The 21,093-nt window shown below is 53.0% G+C and overlaps 1 protein-coding gene across 1 annotated transcript in view; it reads left to right on the top strand.

Moving 5' to 3' along the window:
• Positions 1-10,612: 10,612 nt before the first annotated feature.
• IGSF9B (immunoglobulin superfamily member 9B) overlaps positions 10,613-21,093 on the top strand; it is a 103,085-nt gene continuing 92,604 nt past the window's right edge. Inside the window, exon 1 of the mRNA XM_073320740.2 lies at positions 10,613-10,882. Within this exon, the coding sequence (XP_073176841.1) occupies positions 10,804-10,882 (79 nt within the window). The 5' untranslated portion in view covers positions 10,613-10,803. The remainder of the gene's footprint in view (positions 10,883-21,093) is intronic.

Genomic DNA, 21,093 nt, shown 5'->3' with positions numbered 1-21,093 from the left:
AGTGCAATTAATGTCAGCGAACAGAACACACTTCAGCTCCACCCCTCTGGTTTCAATGGAGCCCCTGGGTTTACTCATCCAATCAGAGATGCTGTACGCGTGGGTTAGCAACTTTCCCGGTACGAGAGTGCTGTGCTGTTGCAAGCTGTAGAGGAAAGGGAGTAGCTGTGCGACCAGATCCTCAGCTGCTGTAGGTGTAACCACATTGTGCCCGATTCTCCACGGCCCTCATCCTTGTGTAGTCCCTCTACACCAGTGCGAGTTGGCATGGTAGAGCATGGCACTGGTGCGGACAGCCACCCAAGTTGGAGGGTAATGGAGAAAGTGGCCCACCGACTTCAGCAGAGCAATGCCAATTTACACCCACAGGCTGTGCCGAGAATGTAGGACCCACGTGCGCTCCAGGATCTCTCACCTCCCCATTTCCTTCTGCTCCGAGGTTGAGCTCTGTGCTGCTTTTACGAAAGGGACATAGGGTGGAGACAAATCAGGGCACCTGATTCTCCACGCTGTGAGCCCAGGGCCAATGAGTCACTTCCGTGAAGAAAGGTGAGCTAGAGCAGTGCAAACCGCTCTAAGTGACAGGAGAGTCAGGCTCTGTATGGGATATCTTGTTCAGCATGTTGCTGCTGATACCCCCACGGGGCAAATTCTGGTTGCCCCGAATGTATACGCTGTGTGGGCCAGGGGGAGAGCCATACAAAGGCACTCACGTCCTAGTGTATTTGTGCATAATGCAGCTGATGGCATGGGCTGAACGCAAGTGCGGCGGCTGCTGCATGGATCAGTGCTGCACCCCCGAAGAGTGTCCTGAGGGCATCCGCTAGTGGTGGGATTGTACAGCTGTGGGAAGGGCATGTTCCCTCTTGGCTACTAGTTCAGCACGTGTCAGCACTTTGTGTGCTGTCCCTGCTGCCCTGTGCAGACATGCTCCCCCTCTGCCACTGCTGCCGTGCTCCCCCGGCTCAGTCTGCCCCTGCCCCTGATGTCTGAGAGTTGTGACTCAGCCCTAAGTTATTAACATGGCAAAGATATTAAAGCTGAATTCCCTTTCCCCGGAGACGCTGTTTGTCGTCTTTCCAGCCCTTCTCTTAGCTCAGTTAGGGAGCAGTTCATTCCTGGCCTGCACAGGGGTGAATCTCAGCCCAGTGATGCTAAACCAGTCTGCTTCACTTCCTGGCAAGGCTGTTGGGTTTGAGCTTCCTTCCCAGAGGAAGGAAGGTTAATGACTCTTTTTTTGATTTTTAAGTTTATTTTTGTGTTTTTTTTTACAGATTGAGGGGGAAAAAACCAGCAAAAAGGAACCGAGATTACAAGTTTTTTTTTTTTTTAAAAAAACCCTTTGAGTAAAGGACCCGAGGCTGTATTCTAACTGTGGCTGAAACCAAACAAAGCGCTTAAGCGTGGTTACCTGCGTCAAGGAATGTTAAGCATGTGTGTCAAGTCAAACACATGCTCAAGTGCTTTGCTTGATCAGGGCCAGTCTCCTAGGCCCCAATCCTGCATTTGGGCCCTTGTCGCAGCGTTAACCCCACAGATGTCAATGGGTCTCTGGGTGGGTCCTGCAGTCCACTTGCGTGGGGGCAGTGAAGGCAAGTCCGGGATTAGACCTGGGGAAGGATCTGACCTACAGTGATTTACTTATTTTCTCTGACGATGAGACGTTTGGATGACATCTAAAGAAATAAAACTGTAAGGTCTGACCCTCCCAGTTGTCTCCATTGGTAATGCAGCCTGTGACCCAAGTGCCGGCAGAGTTGGAAAATTTATGGCCTGATCTTGCATCTTCAGTTTCTTTTGAAGTCGGTGGAGCTGAGCATACTCAGCACCCCATAATCAGAGCTCAGCACCCAGCAGGAACAAACCCATTTTTGTATGACTTCAATGGGCTTTGGATCAGGCCTGTGATATTTTATGTACAATGGGCCGGATCCTGCACCCACTGCAGTTAATGGACGTTTTGCTATTGACTTCAGCGCAGCAAGATCAGGTTAAATGAGTCCAAGCTTACACCCTTTACTCACCCGAGGAGAAGTCCCACTGAAGTGAATGTGAGAAGGGCAGTAAGGATTTATCCTAATGGGACTTTTTGCATCAGTGTATATTACACACGTGAACAAAGCTTGCAGGATCGGGCCCAATGACTGCTTGAATCTTGCTTTTCCTTCTTCCTGAAGTGTTAGGAATTTGCTTCCACTGGAACGCATTCTCTCCACTTCTCTTGGGCCAGGTGGAAATGCAGAGGAGAGGGGAGACTAAGAGAGAGTTTTGTTACAAAATTGACAAGAGAAGACTGCGGGTTTATATTACCAAAGCTGAATCCTTAGATAAGGTTAAGACATGACACACGATTCCTACAGCCTGATACGGTGACTGTTGTACAAGTCAGTCTGCTGGTGGGATTGATGACTAACACCATACGCTGGAAACTGGCTGATGAGAGGGAGAGTTGCAAATCTGATTCAATTGACCCTCCCTGCATGAATTACCACGTCTCTCTTTAAATACCACAGGTGGATTGTTCTGAGACTTGGTGCCAGAGGAGGAGCGGAACGTCAGAAGAGTTGCTTATGTGAGCCAGCTGCTACTATGAGCCAGGAACGAACAGCTGATCACCCAGGGAAAGCGAAAGGAGAAATGCACTTAATAGAAAAGACCCAGCGGAAGCCACATGCAAACTTGAGCCTGTTTGACCATTTGTCCTTCAAAAGCTCAGTCAAGGGGCTGTTTTGTTTTTCAGATCGCAGCTTTGCTATATTCACAGCGACACTTAGGGCTGGCTCAGCATCTCCATTTTAAGTTCTCATTTTCAGGGGGTTTGTGTGTGCTGGGGAAAAGAAAACGCACTCTGCCCTGACCCAATCACTCTCAAGGTTGCAGCATGGACAAGGAGGCTCCCTGCTCCGAGAACTGGGTGTGGGGGGACAGCTGTGAGATAATCAGATCTGATGCATGGGATAGGGAACCCCCTGAAATATGGGATGCTATGGGACCTCCCCCAAACATGGGACACAGATTCCTGACATGTGGGATGCAGATTTCCCTGTGGATCAAGCCTTAAGAGATTCACGTCCTGATCTTGCATACACTTACACGTGTGAGTAATTTTATGCAAGTACAGTGAAATCTCCCCGTTGGCATAGGGCCAGCACATTAAGCCCCCGTTGAAGGCTTAAGTGACACTGACCTCACGCAGGCCCTCCGTGTGGGAGTGGATTTCACCCACTGAGCTGTCCCACTATTTCTGTGCCTAAGTGTTTGCAGGATCAGGGCCTCAGCTTGTTCTTTTGTGATGGAGGCCTGGGGTCCTGCCAGTCCACCATTACCGGGGGATTGGCCCTTTGGCACATGCAAGGCTCAGCGTGCCTCTTCCAGAGTCCCATGAAAGCAGGTGATTTGGGGGACTCCAGATGGAACACATGAATGAATGGGATCACATGACTGCCTCTGCGGATTGCATGAGGCAGAGTTCTGAGCGCCCTCTGGAAGAAGTCCAGTGTGGTGGGGGTTTTAGATAGACAGGCCCCAGGAGCAGGCTTGTGTTGAGTGGAACTTTGTCTGTTAATAAAAACAAACCCCAGAAGGGAAAATATAATTTGGAAGCCCAACGTAGGTACTGTTTGACTTACAGAAAGGAAACAGAGGCCTGGCCAGACCAATGATGGGGAAGGGAGTAAGCTGACTCTGTGGCATCTCTCTCAGCATGTGAGAGGTCGGAATCTGTGCCCAGGTGTTGTCCAAGGATCCTGGCCAGTCATCCTCTACTCTGTAATGCAGAGGAGCATCTCATGAGCTAGCGTAATCAGTGCAGCTCGATTGGTGCACATCCAGCTACGTGTGCTTGCACCAGCTGAGTTGGCTGCTGAATCTATTCTAAGGGTTTTGGTTGTAATCTTTATATTAAAAAAAAAGTGAGGATTTTTTTCTCATTTAAAGATGGTTTAAATTTAACAGTGGCCAGTTGTCAACTGAGTCATCCATAATTAGCATGACATGGTTGTGGTGTATTTTTGGCTGTGGGATAGAAGCAGCAGAGAGAGGCCAAGTTATTGAAGTTTCAATCCTGGTGTTTAGTAACTTTTTCTTTTCTCCCAATGATTTGGAAAATATGGGTTTTACGGCTCCTCAGAGGCAGCCGTCACAACAGATGAGCGGGTAGCAGTTCCAGAGGAGATGGGCTCCACAGGTCAGCGAGGGGAAAAGGAGAGGGATATATATGAGGGCTGGGGATGTCCTCATTTTGCTGCTGAAAGTTCAGTTCTTTAAAAATGGCCTCGATGGAGATTTACACCTGAGTTGCCCCAGCTCGCTGGGCAGGGACATCTCTAGCTTCAGGAATGAGTGCATCTCCCCCCCCCATCAAAGCCATGATACCTTTGTCTGTTCCAACTGGTCATCTGTCCCCAGAGGGGATGGGGGTCGAAGGTTCTATCTTGTGGGACCAGCTGATGGGGCTACCTTGTGGGGGTGGAGTGAAAGCACGTGGCAGGCGTGGGGTTTGGCAGTCTTGGCACGGTGGCTGCTGTGGCGTGAGGTTTGTGGGGGTGGCTGGGTCACAGGGCTAGCATCCTAGACTACTTGCTCCTGTGATGGGAGGGAGACAGACACACACAGTGCCATATGTCAGCTTTGATCAAAGTTAAGGGCTTAGCTAAGCACCAAAGCCCCTCAGCTGGCTCTAGTGATGCTATCACAGGCTTCAGTAGTAATGGCGTCGGGTCTGTGACCCAACCTGCCATGTGCCTGGAAATTCAGAGTTAAGCCTGAAACTCCATTTGCAATGGGTGGGTTTCAACCCTATGCTGACGATCCGCACAAGGCACCATTGTATGGTCTTTGGCAAAAAGAGCATTTTGGTGTGTGTTTGTACAATGCCTAGCATGATGGGGGGCCTGGTCCGTGGGCTACGGTAATATAAATAATGTATGCACCACTGAAGCCCTAGGTAATAGAAAAAGGGTCTCTTAATTCCTAGTTTGAGCACCATGGGATGTAATGAGTGCAAAAGCTACATGTTGGCCTTCTGGACAGGCGAGAACGCCCCTAGCCCCAGTGAAGTAGGTTTGTGCCATCCTGGGGTGGTGAACACTTGCGTCTCCCATTGACTTCAGTGACAGCTGCAAGCGCTCCTCAGCTGGTCTCTGGAATGTGCGTGTGAATTACTTCCAGTCCAGTTAACCATTGGACTGGCTCTTCGACCTAGACCTGGGGCTCATGGCAGTCATGCCCTTCTCGTATGGCTAAATGGGAGGGATCTCCTGGCTTGATCCCAGCAGGTTGTGCAGGAGCTCTGAGGTGTCCTGGTATAGTCCAGATTGAGAACCACTTGCCTAAAACAACTTTCCCTATTGTCCTCATTTGATCCTAGCTTGGTCCCAAAATGAGACGCACAGTGAAGGGACTCTCCCCTCTCTATTGAAATAAATACAGCTACAAATAGAAATGAAGTGTGAAAACAGCAGGGAAAGAATCTCATATAATTAACAAATTAGACTGGAAAAACAAGGGTGTGAACCGACCCCCGTTCTCCAAACTGACGAACATATTTTCCGTCTCTCGATGAATGATGATGGCTCCTTCTTTCTGCTGTTCGGCTCTGAAAGCCACGTACCAGGAGCAAGGTTGATCTGGCTCCATCTATCACAGGCTAATGATACTTCTGATGCCTCCCAGGGCTAGCTTCATTAGTATATGTGTAATTGGGGTGTGTGTGTGTGTGTGTTTCTTAGAAGGGGGGCAAAAACCCAGCTGAAAACACCAGGAGTAGGTGTGTCTGGGCAGGAAGAATATTTTCATTGCTTAAATCTGGAACCTACTATATTGACTCTCTAAAAACATAAGAACGGCCATACTGGGTCAGACCAAAGGTCCATCCAGCCCAGTATCCTGTCTTCCGACAGTGGCCAATGCCAGGTGCCCCAGAGGGAGTGAACCTAACACAGGTAATGATCAAGTGATCTCTCTCCTGCCATCCATCTCCACCCTCTGATAAACAGCGGCTAGGGACACCATTCCTTACCCATCCTGGCTAACGGCCATTAATGGACATAACCTCCATGAATTTATCTAGTTCTCTTTTAAACCCTGTTATAGTCCTAACCTTCACAACCTCCTCAGGCAAGGAGTTCCACAGGTTGACTGTGCGCTGTGTGAAGAACAATGTGTGTAAGTACAAATAAAGCACCTAAACTCCTTTTCTCCCTTCCTGCTCTTTGCTGTTGGTTTTCCATTTTGGAAGTGTATCTTTTAACTCTGTAGCAGGACTGGCTACAAGTTGGTACGAAAGATGCTTGATAAGATAGTTATGTCCAATTTGCTGTTGTAATGTGTGATCCTGTCCAGTGTTCTGTGTGCGTAACTGAAAACCTATGTGCATTCTGGACTCTGCTATGGTGTCTAGAGGGATCACGGGGTCTGTAGGTCTTCTGCCTTAGGAAAAGGAGGCTCTTGGCTTACAAAGTGCAGAGCATTCACGTTGCTGAGTGCCCATCACTTGCACTTCTTGAAAATCAGGCCCATGGTTACTGGGTGCACTGTGCCCACCAAGGGCAGTTACCGCTCCTGTAAAGCAGCGGTTCCAGCCAGTCCTGCCCCCACAGCCGCTGAGCTGACATTAACAGAGGTGGGAGTTAGAAAAAGACAAGAAATCTGGTTGAGGGAGAGTCATGTGAGGCCTGATCCGAGGCCTGATCCAAAGCCTGTTGAAGTCCATGCGAAGAGTTCTATTTCTCACTAGGTTTTGGATCAGTCCCTTGATACCAGAGGCGTGTGTATTGCAAGCTTTCACTTCCTACCTCAGGATGAAGAGCTGAGTCAGACTTTTATAAGGGCTCGGGTTTTGCTGGCAAAGCAAACTGCTTCCAACTTGGGCTACGGTTGGTGGGAACCTCTGCAAGGTCTCTGCTGGCCTCGGTGTCCCTCTCCATCAGGCCCTCTAAAAGCCTGATGCTTAATGAGCATAATTAAGGAAGCTACTGAAATGGTGTGGTGTGGTTTTTTTTTTAATATTCCCCAGTCTTGCACTATCCCCCGTGGCTCTCAAACTGCAGTAACAATCTGCTTCAAGGAACTTTTCTGTCTATTTCCAGGGACCACAAGAGGGAGGAAAATTTAAGCTGAAAGGAAGAACATAAGTAATGCAAAACCACATGTCCAGTAACACACAACCAGCATGGCTATTAAAAACACAGCTTGGGTGGGAAGCCAGGTCTCTGGTTCAGTTTGTAGATGTATTCACAAAGTCACATGCTTCTCCCAATTCATGCCTGGGCTCTCCACTCCCAGCCATGGCCCAGATCCTCTGTCTCCTTACAGCACTCTACTTCCAGGACCCCCAAAGTGCCTCCTAGCTGGGGTTGTCTTCTCGCCAGGAAGCTGGGTGGCCTGTTTAACCCTGTGATGTGTTTTGGGACAGGTGAGTGAAACTCTTCAGGAGAGGGCAGGGGACAAGTGTATCTTCCCCTGTGGGGCATCTTCAGGGACAAAGGGGGAGGGGGGGGAGTGTCTTTCCTCACTGTCTCAAAAAGTCCCTCCCATCTACCCATTAAGATCCCCTCCTCCACCCACGACCTCCTCTGCTGCTCCCTTTACGTCCAGTGAGTGATTTCCTGGTGTTATGGTAGTGCTTGGAGGGCCTCCCGTGCTAGGTGCTGTGCATGTCAATAGTGAGAGACAGTTGCTGCCTGGCAGATCCTACAATCTAAATAGAGAGGGCAGATGAAGGGAAGGAGAAAGAAAGGATGGCTGTCTCCCTTTTCTAGGTAGGTTTGTGTGGGGGGAGACGGGTCAGATTTTCCAAAGGTCTCAGCTCCCTTCTATGAGTCAAAGTTAGTGGCCAGCTGTTCCCAAGAGCTCAGCACCCTGGGAGCTGCTGTGCGGTAAGCACTCTTTTAAACCTGGCTGTGATGCACCCAAGGTCAAGCAGGAAGTCTGTGGCAGAGACAGAAACTGAAGCCCTGGGTCTCAGTCCAGTACCTTAGGTACAAGAACTTCCTCCCTCTTGAATCGGACTGCCCTCTCCTCCCGTAGCCCGGCCTTAGTCCTCTTCTCCAGAGGTATTTCCACCTCCTCTTTAGCTACCCCTGAAGTGGCAGAAATACCCCCATCGTGTCCCTACGGCACTGGCTCACCTCAGTTACTACAGCCCACATATTAAGAGCAGGGAGGTCTTTAATAGCAGATAGCTCTCTCTAGACCTGGCTGCTCTAGAAGGCCCACTATAACTGGAACCTGCCAGCAAGGGAGGAGTTCTCTCAATATTTCCCTATGGATCTGAGAGGGCTGGGGGTGGGACGGGCCTCCCTTTCCTGCTCCCAAGAGAGCAGATGGGATGCAGGCTCCATGGTTACACCATAGGGGGTGTGTGTGTATCTGATTAAGTCAACCATGCCCCCCTCTTATCTGTAAGAGAACAGGAGAGGGGACCATCTCCGGATGACATGGAGGAAGCTGTGGGCTGATGAAGGGGGAGAGGGGGAACAGGGGGCTGAGGTACCGGGGGGGGGGGAGAAACAGGGCTGGGGTACCACAGTAGCACAGGGGGAGGGGGGTGACTCTGTGGTCAGGTTGTCTTCTCTGTTCTCCAGGCCTGGGCCTGATGTGGGGTGGGCAGCCAAGCTGAGATCCAACTGTCCCCTTGGTTGCTTGGGCAGGGCGGGTTTGTTATGGGGAGAAGCTTCCCTTGGGGAGTGATTGGGTCCCTGGGAAAAGGTTTTTAGTGAGAGCACAGATTCCCGGAGGAAGAGATTAACTCAAGGGTGGGGGTGTGGACTGGGGGACAGAGGGGTTTCCCCTTGGTGGGAAGAGCAAGGAGAGGGGGTGGCCACATGCACCTCTTTGGAGGCAGATAAGGAGAGGGAGTGGCAAAGGAGGGGACACCAAGTGGTGATGCACAAAACAAAGAGTGCAGAGGACAGGGCACCACCTCTTCACGCAGAGTGGGGGAGGCAGATGGTGAGGGGTGCAGAGAGAGAGGAGTGTAGGGCTGGGGGTGGCACAGGGGATGGGGCTGGAGGGCAGCAGGTGGCATGCAGGATCCAGGGGAAAGAGTGGCACAGGGGGACAGGCTACTGGGGTGGGGGTGGCACAGGGTGATGAGGTACTGGGGATGGAGAGTGGGAACAGGGGGTGACTGGGGGCGCAGGGGAGGGGGGAAATGGGGCTGGGGTACCAGGGTGGGGGTGACAGTGGGGGTGCAGGGGAGGGGGGAAATGGGGCTGGGGTACCAGGGTGGGGGTGACAGTGGGGGTGCAGGGGAGAGAGGGAAACGGGGGGCTGGGGTGACAGTGTGGGGGTGCAGGGGGGAAACGGGGGGCTGGGTACCGGGGTGGGGGTGACAGTGGGGGTGCAGGGGAGAGGGGGAAATGGGGGGCTGGGGTGACAGAGTGGGGTGACAGTGGGGGTGCAGGGGGGAAACGGGGGCCTGGGGTACCAGGGTGGCACAGGGGGAGGGGGGTGACAGTGGGGCTGCAGAGGAGAGGGTGGCACAGGGGGACAGGCTACTGGGGTGGGGGGTGCAGGGGGATGAGGTACCGGAGATGGAGGGTGGGAACAGGGGCTGACAGTGGGGGTGCAGGGGAGAGGGGGGAACGGGGCTGGGGTACTGGGGTGACAGTGGGGGTGCAGGGGAGAGGGGGAAACGGGGGGCTGGGGTGACAGTGTGGGGTGACAGTGGGGGTGCAGGGGGAAAACGGGGGGCTGGGGTACCAGGGTGGCACAGGGGGAGGGGGGTGACAGTGGAGAGGGTGGCACAGGGGGACAGGCTACTGGGGTGGGGGGTGCAGGGGAGAGGGTGGTACAGGGGGATGAGGTACCAGGGATGGGAACAGGGGCTGACAGTGGGGGTGCAGGGGAGAGGGGGGAAACGGGGGGCTGGGGTACCAGGGTGGCACAGGGGGAGGGGGGTGACAGTGGGGCTGCAGAGGAGAGGGTGGCACAGGGGGACAGGCTACTGGGGTGGGGGGTGCAGGGGAGAGGGTGGTACAGGGGGATGAGGTACCAGGGATGGGAACAGGGGCTGACAGTGGGGGTGCAGGGGAGAGGGGGGAAACGGGGGGCTGGGTGACTGGGGGTGCAGGGGAGAGGGGGGAAACGGGGGCCTGGGGTACCGGGGTGGCACGGGGGGTGCAGGGGAGAGGGTGGCCCCAGGAGGAGCGGTGCAGGCTGGGGGTGGCCCTTCCCCGCCCAGGAGCACCAGCAGGCGAGGGAGAAGCGGGCGAAGTTGCCGGGTCAGTGAGAGGCCCTGCCCGCCCCTCTGCGGGTCTGCGCGGGTGGCAGCCCGGGAGCCCCCCCTGCCCTGCCGGCCCCGGCCATGCAGTGTGAGCAGGCGGGGGGGGGGGGGGGATCCCGACGCCTTCTCCCTGGCAATGCGCATGATTCTGCGGCTCTGTGCACTGCGCGCTCCAACCCACCTTGAAACGGGGCCTGCCTCCCTCCCTCTGCCCACCGCCCCGGCACTGGCAGCGCCCCAAGCCAATCAACGCCCACTCGCTTTCCCTCCGGCCAATAGACGCCAGGCGGGGGCGGACCAGAGCAGCTAAAGAGCCCAGGCTAGGCTACGCCCTGAGACTTCGGCTGAGCTGCGCCCTAGCGCCTAGCGCCGGTGCCTGGTGCGTGTCAGGAGCGAGGGAGCCGGGGGCTGCGCCAGGGAAGGAGGGATGGGGCGCGTGGAGGGGAGGCAGCCGGGTCCAGGGACGAGGGCATGAAAAGGGGCAGCTGGAGGATCCTTTGCACCGGCCAGGGGCTCTGCAATGAATGGGCTCCAGCAAGAAGGGCACTTTTGAGATAGGATGATGCTCCTTATTGATGGTCGGTAGTACTATGATTTGGTATGTGGCCACTTTGATAGCAAGTGTAATCACCACCAGAGGACTTGCAGCTCAAGGTGAGTTGAAGTGCAGCATCTCGCTGCTGTTTCTCCCCCCCCCCTCCATCCCCGTCTCCCAGTCCTCGAGCAAATAGCTTCTCAATCTGCCTTTTCCCCAGCCTCTTTATTTTATTTTTATTTTTTGCCCCCCCCCCCCTGAGTTGCGAGCATCTGAGCCTTTTTGTTGTTGTTGCAAGTTTCACTCCGGGAAGGAGGAACTGCCAGGGGGATTGTGTAAACTTGCAAATCTAAAGCAGCTGATTTGGGTGCCGGGAAGGTAGTTGTGTGAGTATTTCAAGAGGCTGCCTGCAGGGAACCCTTTTGCTCTGACTAGTAGAAGATGCTTAGAAGAGAGAGCAGGCGAGAGAGAAATTTTTCTTTCTCAGACTTTTTTCTGAAGCATCAGAAGAAGCATGAGTTGGTATTTTATTTGTCGCTTGTCGTACCCTTTGCTACAAGAGCATCTTTGAGCTTTTCAGAGCCGTGGTTTCTTTCTTTCTTTTTCTTTTCTTTCTCGTTTTTAAGGTGTGGGGAAAGCTTTCAGAGACCGGAGAGAAATTCCAGGTGGACAAATGTAGAGTTGGCCAATAAATTTTCTTTTATTAAAACGTCATTGTATTAGCCAACAATTTTTTTTAAAGTGAACACTCAATGTTGCTATTTTAATAATGCTACTAGGGAGCCCTTGAGGAGCTTTTAACTTTTTTTAACTTTTTTTTTCATCCTGACGAAAAATATCAAAAAAGGAGGGGGACCCAGTTTAGCAGAGAAGGAATTTTTCTGCTAGTTAACCGTTAACAGCTCACCTTTCGTCTTGGGCAAGAGGTGACTTGAGAGACCTCTTTTGAAGCCCTAAAATTAATAGGGGAAAAAATCCGAAGTCCTTTTTCATGTATTTTTTTTAACTAAAAGCTGAGCAAACTTAATTATATGGCAAATGCCAGGTAGGAAACATTTTTTCCAATCTGTCGTGAACTTGTAGGTGCTTGTGATCAGGTGCAATGACAGGTGCAAACTTCTGATAGGAGGTGTTGAAATCGATTCAGTGGGCTTGTTTGGGAGGTGGTGAAGAGGTGTGGGGAATGTGAAATCTTCTTCAGAGATGTGACTTCAGAGCAAATGTCCTTGCCTTTAGCAACACGCTTGTAAAATGGGCTGGCTGTTCTGCTATATGGCTACCAGTTACAGCATGAGATGCGACTCGTTTAATGTGCATTGCTTATGTATGATGGTTAAGTACTTGAAATGATTCCTAATAGTGCCTGGCAAAACAGGGTTTTTTATTCCTTTTAAGGAAATTTGCAGAAAAAGAGCTAGAAGCGCCCCGAGCATCTTATGAAAATGCTAATCATTTTAAAATGACCTCCCTGAGGGCAGTCAACCAAAACGCATGAAGTTTATGAAACATTAGCTTGCACACAGCACTGTGCATTGTGTTCTCGGGATTGGAGTCATTTGAATGCTGCAAAAATACTCTCGGGGGGGGGGGTTTGGAATTTTCTCTTTCAAGAAGTGAACCACATGAGCCGTGTCTGGGAAGGCAAGGAGGCTATGAGTGACTGATCCCTGTGTGAGGGAAGGAGGGGAAACCAGGATATCTCTTGCCCACTCCAACAGGAGGCACGCTTCCTATAGGTTTTTCTTCAGCTGCTTTTCACTGGGCCAGAGTGGTCCTCACCAGACCTGCCACTCAAGATGGATGGAGCAGAATGAAGTTTCTCCCGATTAAAAGCCCTGCCCTGCTTTAGTGAAGGTGCAAAAGGATGTGGTCAATGCAAAGTGTGTCCTGTATGTATGTATGTAAGCATATCTCATCCCCTCTTTTTCTCCAGGCATAGGGGCTTTGGATCAATGTCAGCCCTGCCCTGTTGGTCGTTAATGGCATTTCTCCAGTGGCTTTCATGCTTGGATCTCCAGGAGCATTATACTTACTAAATAAGCCTCACATGCTGCCTTTGTGAGGTGGGTGGTATCCTCTCCATTTTACAGATCAGTAAACTGAGATGGAGATTTGATCAAGGTCACTAAGGCAGAGCTGAGAATAGAATCCAGGAGTCCTGATTTCCCATCTCCAGCTTCAGCCACTCCTTCCCATCAGCTGCATTGCCTCATTCATTTGGCTGTCACCTGCAAACCCCTTCAGGTTCAGTGTGAGTTACACTCTCTTAGCTCCAACAGCTGTGGATCCCGAGGTGTCTTTAGCCAGCTGACCCTATTACACCTTCTAGCCAGTGGCGACCAATAGGTCTCAAAGGTCACATAGAGCTGAAGGGTCAGATGACTAATTTGATTCCTGCAAATGCCTTAATCCAGGGAGCCCAATGGAAAACTAAATTCTTGACTTCTTGGTGAGCACTTCATGCTTGGAAGTGAGATTGGCATCTCCATGAACGAAGCATAGCAGACCAGTGGGCTACCCCAAGGACATCTATAGTAGCCCTTTGTCACCAGCCCTCCATATAATTTTCCAATTGCCAGTATGCTTACTGGATAGAAAGGGCATTTATCAAGAGTAGTAGCTGACCAGGTTTCCCCTCTCCACTGCCTGATCCCAAAGCTGTAGCCCTGCAGGTACACGGTGGTTACCATTACAAGTGACCCTTTCCTAACAGCCACCACTTTTATTTTCTCCCCTAAGTTTAGGGGAAAGCTAGCCTCTCAGTCCAGTGTTACTGTTTATTGTGGGTAGTGCCTAGGAGTCCCAGTCACAGACCATGGTGCTATGTGCTGCAGAAACACTGAACAAAAAGACCGGATCGTACCTGCCCCAAGGAGCTTACAATCTAAGACAAAACCAGGTGGAGACAGGCAGACAGAGGGGTGCACAAGGAAGAATGATAGCCTCTGTTAGGCCAATGTAGTCTGAGGCCAAATACTGTAATGGACCTCAGATACAACCGGTTGCTTGTCAGGGGGACTCTACTCTCCAAGTTCTCCATCGTTGCGGGGTCTGTTGCGCCCTAGCCTGACGGCAGGTGTTTGCTGAGTAGTGTGATGTCCTCTTCCATGGTTGCTCCCTGTACATTGGTGCTTATCCCTTGCTGGTGGTGGGCTGCGCTTGGCATCTGTAGCTGGTTCTAAGAGTTGGCCAAGCCCTTTCCACCAGCTGAAATGCTGGGGTCTGCTGAGCAGGAGGATAATTTGCAGGGGTGAGTCCAGAATGGCCCTCTGTCTCATGAAGAGGGGAAGTTCTTGTTGCTTAGAAATACCATGAATAGAATCTCTTCTTTGCTGGAGGGTCAGGGTTGGGGGCGGGGCACTCTGCCCTCTTCCTGAGCGGAAAGGGATGCTTAACTCTGAGTGCCATAGGGAGACGGAGAGCTGGGGCAGCTCCTGCATGTTAGACATGGGGAAACAGGAATTCTGGGGCAGAGCATGTGCATTGATGGGGGTCAAGGGAATTGGTGTCTGTGTGTGTGTGTGTGTGCGGGTATGCGCACACGTGTGCTTTGGGGGTGCACGCGCGTGTGTGTGTGTGATCAGTGAGTAGAGTAGACGTGCTGAGTGAGTGTACTATGAATAATGCGTGGGAGCAGACTGTGAGTAGACTGCGTGGGGCGGGCGAGCTGTGTATAGTGAGTCTGCATGTCGATGAGGCTGGAGTGCCGTAATGTGTAGCATCAAGAAGTCTGTTGTGGATGGTAGGGGAGTGTGTGCATGTGCTTTATGTAGTGAGCCTGTGTGATATGAGTGTGCGTCCTGTGTGGTCAGTCGGCTTGTGTGCGTTCGTTCCGTCTACTGTCCCAGCTTTGCTCAGGTAGCTGACCCGTTAGACCTTGATATTACCACAAAGAGTTAAGGCAAGATACCTCGGCATTATAAACTAAACCCAAACTGGAATAAACAATTTACGTCCCACCTTACATGTTTTATAACATTTGTTTTGTCTTTTTTGTTTCTACTGGTTTGAACAACACATCCCTATTTATTTCCTTAAACCATCTTCTCTTGTATTAAATTAAAATGCATTTGTACCAGCTGAAATATATTTACATAAATATTTAGGGCCTAGTATGCTAGCAAGGGCTTTGCCAAGTTTGTGTACTGAACAGTGAACTTGTCAGCATTTGCTTTAATTCCAGGCCTAACTTTGGTTCTCGGCCCTCTGCTTCAGGCCTCAGATCTTGCATCAGTCCCAGTGCTCCAGGCTTTCTCTCTGCATCATGTACAGTGACGGCTATGGGGGTGTGCCCCCTGTCCACAATTGTCCTGTGTGCAAAGGGGGGCTGTAAGCGTGTGTATATGTGTCGTGCGTCATGAGTGAGCATGTGTCAGTGCATTGTGCTGAGTGTTGCCTATGCACAGCAAGGGCCCTGAGTATATGTGTACTATGCTGTGTGTGGAGGAGTAATGCGAGCACAGGAGGTCTGTAAGGATTTTCCCCTTGGGCTCTCGGGCAGGGCAGGCTAACGGGGAGGGCTGCTCTGTGTGATTCCTTAGAGCAGTGGTTTTCAACCTGTGATCCGCAGACCTCTGGGGGTCCAGAGACTATGTCTAAGATTTCTAAACAGGTCTAGGGGTCTGCAAATGAAAAATGGTTGAAAACCACTGTCTTAGAGGAATGACTAGCCTGGCCTCAGAGTCCTGGCTCTGGAGAGCTGTTCTGTATCCCCTTGGGATTCCTCCATATGCATCATCTCTGCTCGTGCAGCTCAGCAAGGTCTTACCCTTAACCTGTGGGTCTGAGGCAGGACAGAGCTGGGCAGCTTTCTGCATGAGCCTGACACGCAATCTTGCGTTTCTGCAGCTCTTCAGCAAATAAATGAATGGCGAGGAGTCTTCTAGTGCCATAGAATTTGGAAACCAGAAGTTGTCCCCACCAGGCTGGTGATGGGTGGGAGGAGACGGCCCAAGGTTCTCCTCTGTCCTTTCGCTGCAGCTACACGCACCCAAAAAACCTTCAGCGCACGAGACGAGCTGGCCAAAGCCAAGGCATTCGGAGCCAAGGCTCCAACTCCGCATGGCCTGCGAGTGACCATGGCAGTGGCAGCCTTGGCTCCCAATGACTTGGCTTTGCTAAGTTCGTGCTGAAATCTGCAGTGTTGGTTCTAGCCTCTGAATGCTCTGGGGGTGGCACTGCACCAGCGTGGGTGATCTGTCAGAATCCCCCCCCCCCCCGGGTGTTCTGCCACCGTGCTCTACAGCGCCCCTGCTGGGAGACGTGGGCGCGACAGCTGTGCGTGCTGGAAGAGTTCTTTCGCTGGTCCCTGTTGCAGTTCCAGCGTGGAGAGGCTGGTACTGCAGCGGCTGCGGGTCTGCTCGCAGCTAGCACCCCGTTCCCTGCAGCCCCTCCTGGCAGGGGAAGCTGGGATGGGAATAATGGTGAGCTGTTCCATCGCCACAACCTTGCCTCGCCCCCTGCCGTGCTGCTGGAACCATGGGCACGTGGGCGCGCTCCTTGTTGCTAAAGCTGCTGACGTCTCGTCACGGCATGCACCGGATACTGCTCTGGAGTCCCCTTCGCATCCCCTTTGATAAGTGTCCGTCCTAAGTCGCTGATTGGAGTTCTTAAGGGCAGCCCTGCGTCGCCTCGGCTGCTGTCTTTGCCTCTTCTCCGCCTGCTTCTGGCCGCCGCAGCCCTCCCCAGGGTCTTGAGGGGTGGCCAGCTGTCAATGAACTGATCCAGCGCAGTCTCAGCCTTCTGCTCACGCCTCCATACCCCGGCTGAGGAAACGGGCGCCGAGGAGTCACGTGGTGACAGCAGGATGCTGTGCTGTGACTACCTTGGCTCTGTGGTCCTGCCCTTGGCCCGGGCTCTGGTGAGCGCTAGCCGGGAGTCTTCACTTTGACTACTTGGGGCATCTGCCCTTCTCTGACCGTCTGTCTCGCTGCAGGGCGGAGGTGGGCGTGTGTGGAGTCTCCCTTGTGTTCTCTGTCGTCTCCTGCGCACAGGAAGAGGAGAGAATCGGCTACAGGAGACAGGGATGTTGGGCTGGGCTCTCCGAAGCCTAACGGCTAATAGCACTTTTGCTTGTTACAGTGCCCTCTGTCTGAGGCTCTCAAAGACCCAACTAGCATGCACGAGGGGAGAAAGCATTATCCCCTTGTTTCAGCTGGGGAAACTGAGGCATGGAGTGGGGACGTGCCTTTCATGAAGTCATGTCGTGAGCCAGTCGCAGAGCTGGGATCAGCACTGACTGACCCTGACTCCTGATCCTGTGCCTTAGTTAATTACAAGATTTGGTGATTATCCCTGTTCTGTAAGGTGACCCTCCCCTGCCTTCCCAGGGAATCCCATCCCTTATCCCCAGCTCAACAAGGAGTAGCGGAGGACCTGTGGCAGTGATGGCATGGCCCTGAGGCAGACTGTCACTTCATCCCTGTGGGACGCACTCAGGAGCTCCCTCTGGCTGGAGAAGTGGCCCCTTGCAGTGCAATCACTCAAGACCTGGGCTGGTAACGTTGGGTGATAAGACTCTGAGCTGCTCCCCTCCCAGTGCGGAGCCCCATGATGTGGCATAGCAGATCTCCACCCGAGAGCTCTCCATCCCTTGTCCTGGATCAGAAGCTCTGATTGCAGGGCTTAGCCAGCAGGGACTGGAAGGATCATTTAAGGCCTTCGCTAAAAGCTGTTGGTTCCTGCCTCCTTCCCTACTGAAAGTGGCTCCTAGTGTCACGCTGCTCCTTCCTTCCTACAACTTGGGGACTCCAGGGGAAGTGAGGGCAGCAAGGACCTCTCTGGCCTGGTGACCCCACCAACCCAGCCCAGCTTTTGGTGTGGGCCTCCTAGCCATTTCTGTTGCTTTAGTAACAGGGTGGACTCCCCAGAATAGGAGAAGGAATAATACAAGGAGTGGGGAGCTCTGTAGGCCTCTGATCTCTCACCAGTTTCACAGAGGTGAGATTCTACTGGGTTCAGTGGTGTTCCTGAAGCTGTCATTGGAATAAGGCCGTATATGTCAGGGACAGGCAAGCGGAGGGCATCTGTAAGGATAATGTTGGGGTGGTTTCTCCATCCTTGAGGATTTGGAGTGAAACACCGATGTTTCTCTAAACAGTCTGCGGGAGCTACTCTGGCTTTGTCCCTAGGTTGCTCCTCTTATGCTCCAGGGATCATCGCCGGTGGGACTGCTTAACTCAGCCGAAAGAGGCTGCAGAAGGTGATGCTGAACTCTGAGCCCAGGAGTCTCTGAAGGTCCCGGCTGCCCCTGCTGCAGCAGCGTCTCTTGCTTTGTCTTCAGTGAGTTAAAGTCCAGGGGGCTGGGAAATGGCATGCCAAGGACTCTGTGTTGTTCCATGCCTTGGATATCAACACCCTGCTGAGTGTTCATGGGAGCGTTGGGACTGGGACCCATCTGCCGGGATTGGGCATCTGGGCCCATGCACCTGGCAGCATGTTGAGTGGGAGGGCTTGGCAGTGGGATTTGCACGGAGTATAAATGGGGGAGTATGCTTTATGGACATGGCTTTCTCCCTTCCCCTAGTGTGTCCCCAGGATCTGAAGGCTCTGAAAGAGAGGGAGGCATGTGGGTGGCTGTCAGACTGGGAATAGGGCAGATTTGTGGTGGTGGTGATTTGGCTTAGATGCCTGTTGTAGGAAAAACCCATCCTGTGAGGTCTGGGTCCTGGGAAACCCCTGTTCCTCTTCTGTGCTGCAGCCATGAAGAGGAAACCTCTGGATGGAACGTGGGGTTTGGGGGAGCTGGAGCAGGTTAGGCTGTTTTCCCACCTATCTCTTAATCTTTGCTCTGGCTGAGACTTGGGGGATCTTTTCCTCCCTCCACCCTTCTGATGTCTAGCACAGGGACAGTGGGAACCAGTAATTCCCCAACCTTGAGGGGTGCGGGGGAGGGGAGCAAAGACTAATCTGATTTATCTTGATTACTTCTCAGCCTCTAATCAAAGAGCAAGTAATCGCCCAACCCCTGTGTCTCTGCTGGAGTCCCAGCCTGGTAGTATCTCCCTGATTGGGGAGGGGCAGCTTGTGCCTCTTGCTGGCTCTGTCATGCCCCTTGTGATCCTCTGTGAAAGAGCTATCACGGAAAGGAAGGCCCCATCTCCTTCCATGGCCCCAGCGCTCGGTTCTGCGCCTGGGGGAGTCCCTCCGGGGAGAGACCAGAGGAGGCAGGGCTCTGACAACTCCAGGGATTGAGGAGGCGGGTGCGTGACTGGGTACGCTGCTCGGCCTGGAGCACCCGTGCTGGCAGAGGTTGGGAGCTGAAGCGGGGGCCGCCAGCAGGTGTCTAAGCTGGCAGAATAGAAAGTGTTTGTGTCAGAGTTATTAGTTTTGGGGTTGTAAAATCACCGTGTCTGGAATGGCTGTAAACATGAGCTGGTTTCATATGTACTAGCAATGGAAGCCACCAGCATCTGGTTACCAGCGTTTGCAGGAGGCGGATGGGCTCTGGCTTGGCAATAGGTTTCATCACACCCCACTTGCACCTGCTATGCTAGGCCTGCTCGTGCCTGCTCCTCTGTTTCCTCAGGTACTGGGGGTTCATTTTCCTAGGATCCTTCTGTGCTGGACGCTAGGGCGACCCCCCTCTCCCTGTGGAGCTGTGGGATGGGGCCTGCTCCGAGTGGGGAGAAGGGTTTGTGTGGGTGCAGCATGCAGACAGCTGGATTCGCTGGGGATGGCTGGGTCTGAAGCAGTCTCTGACCTCGGGGGTTGTTTCCACTCGACTTTCCTGCCGCAGCTGATCAGTGCTGAGTTTAAGGGTGGGGGCAGCTGGTGAATGAGCACGTGCGAGCGACTCTAGGGGCAGCCACCTCGGCAAACGTGCGCGTGCTTCCTTTGTGTCCCACCGCTCTGGAGGCGAATCCCAAGGGATGCTTTTTCTGTACCTGCTTCTCTCTCGTGGGGGTCTCCTGCTCTGTGTGCATGCCAGGTTTGGTTGCCGGACTCCAGCAATCCCCTGGCACTCCTGATTGTAGGGCCGACCTGCGTGCACCCAACTAACTGCTTGGCAGTTGGCACCGTCTCACCAGCAGGGTGGAGCGCTGCCTCCCTTAAAGGCACCGTGCCCATATTCAGAGGGAAGAATGATCATCGCGTGCGTGCTGGAATGTCAGCGCTGCGAGAAGACTGGGACTGATGCTTCAGAGCAGGCAGCTTTGTGCCGTTGTGTTGTGTTGCGCTGTTGTAGCGGGTGGGAGTGTGCTGTGACTTGCGTCAGACAGGAGAGGTCCAGGGTGTGGGTAGCCTGTGGCAGAATAAGAATGCGCTTGTCTGCTGCCCTGGTGAGAGGCACCGGTATGTGGGGATGGACCTTTGCCATCTTGTGCATCTTGAACTAGGAGAGCGGCTGCCACGGGTTGTGGCTGGTGCCAAGTTAGGTCCTAAGGGGAGAGTTGCGTCTGGGACTAATGTATGAGATGGGGGCTGGCGTTCTGGGTTCTACTTCGGCTCTGCCGCTGATCTGCTTTGTGGCCTAGGGCAAGTCACCTCCCTTCTCCGTGCCTCAGTTTCCCCATCTGTGACGTGTGGATAATGCCAACCTCACCAGGTTGCTGTGGCTTAATTCCCAGCTGCAAAGCACTTGAGGACCCTAGCACAAACCAACCCTCAAAGCTAATCCATCTATATTAGCGCAGTGTCTTTGTGAGCATGCTCCCTTTCTGTGTGTTTGAAGGGGAAAGGAAGTCCCCCCTCACCCCCCCATGGAATAAGCAGAGCAGCCCCACAGTAAGCAGTGGGTCTCTGACCACATTCTCTGGGCCAGAAGGTGTGGGGCATGAATCCTGCAGCTGGGCTTGCTGAGGATGTGGAGTCTGTGTTTTGGAGGTATGATGGAGTGCCCACCCCTCACAGGACTGACAGGTGTTAAGGTGGTCAGGTAGGCCAATTAACTCTGCAGGCTGCACCTGGAGGAGGAGCCAGGGAGCTGATTGAAACCAGGCTCAGCTGTGCAGGAGAAGGTGGGGGACCATGAAGCCAGGTGACAGACAAGGGCTGCTGCTGGGAAAGGGCAGTTGCCCTCTGGGAGGAGGGTTTGGAGCTGGTTCACCCAGAGAGAGAGAAGGGGAACCAGAGTGGAGGGAAGGCGCTGTGAGGGCTGGGAGAGGAAAGCACGGAAATGCTGGGTTGAGAGTCCCTGGATTGGAACCCAGAGCAGAGGGAGTGAATGGGAAGACTGCCTAGGACTGCGGATGGAAAGACTTTGATATACCCCAGAAGGGGGGAACGCTGAGTGACCTGGCCGGAGGGCTGAGTCACAAAGATGATGCTGCGGTTCCTGGAGAGAGAGAGAGAGAGGCTGCAGACCAGGGAGAGAGATTTGGAGCAATGG

This window comes from Lepidochelys kempii, chromosome 22, assembly GCF_965140285.1.
Source record: "Lepidochelys kempii isolate rLepKem1 chromosome 22, rLepKem1.hap1, whole genome shotgun sequence".
NCBI classification, from domain to species: domain Eukaryota; kingdom Metazoa; phylum Chordata; order Testudines; family Cheloniidae; genus Lepidochelys; species Lepidochelys kempii.
The sequence above is the reverse complement of the archived record's forward strand: the minus strand, read 5'-3'. Positions and strand labels throughout refer to the sequence as shown.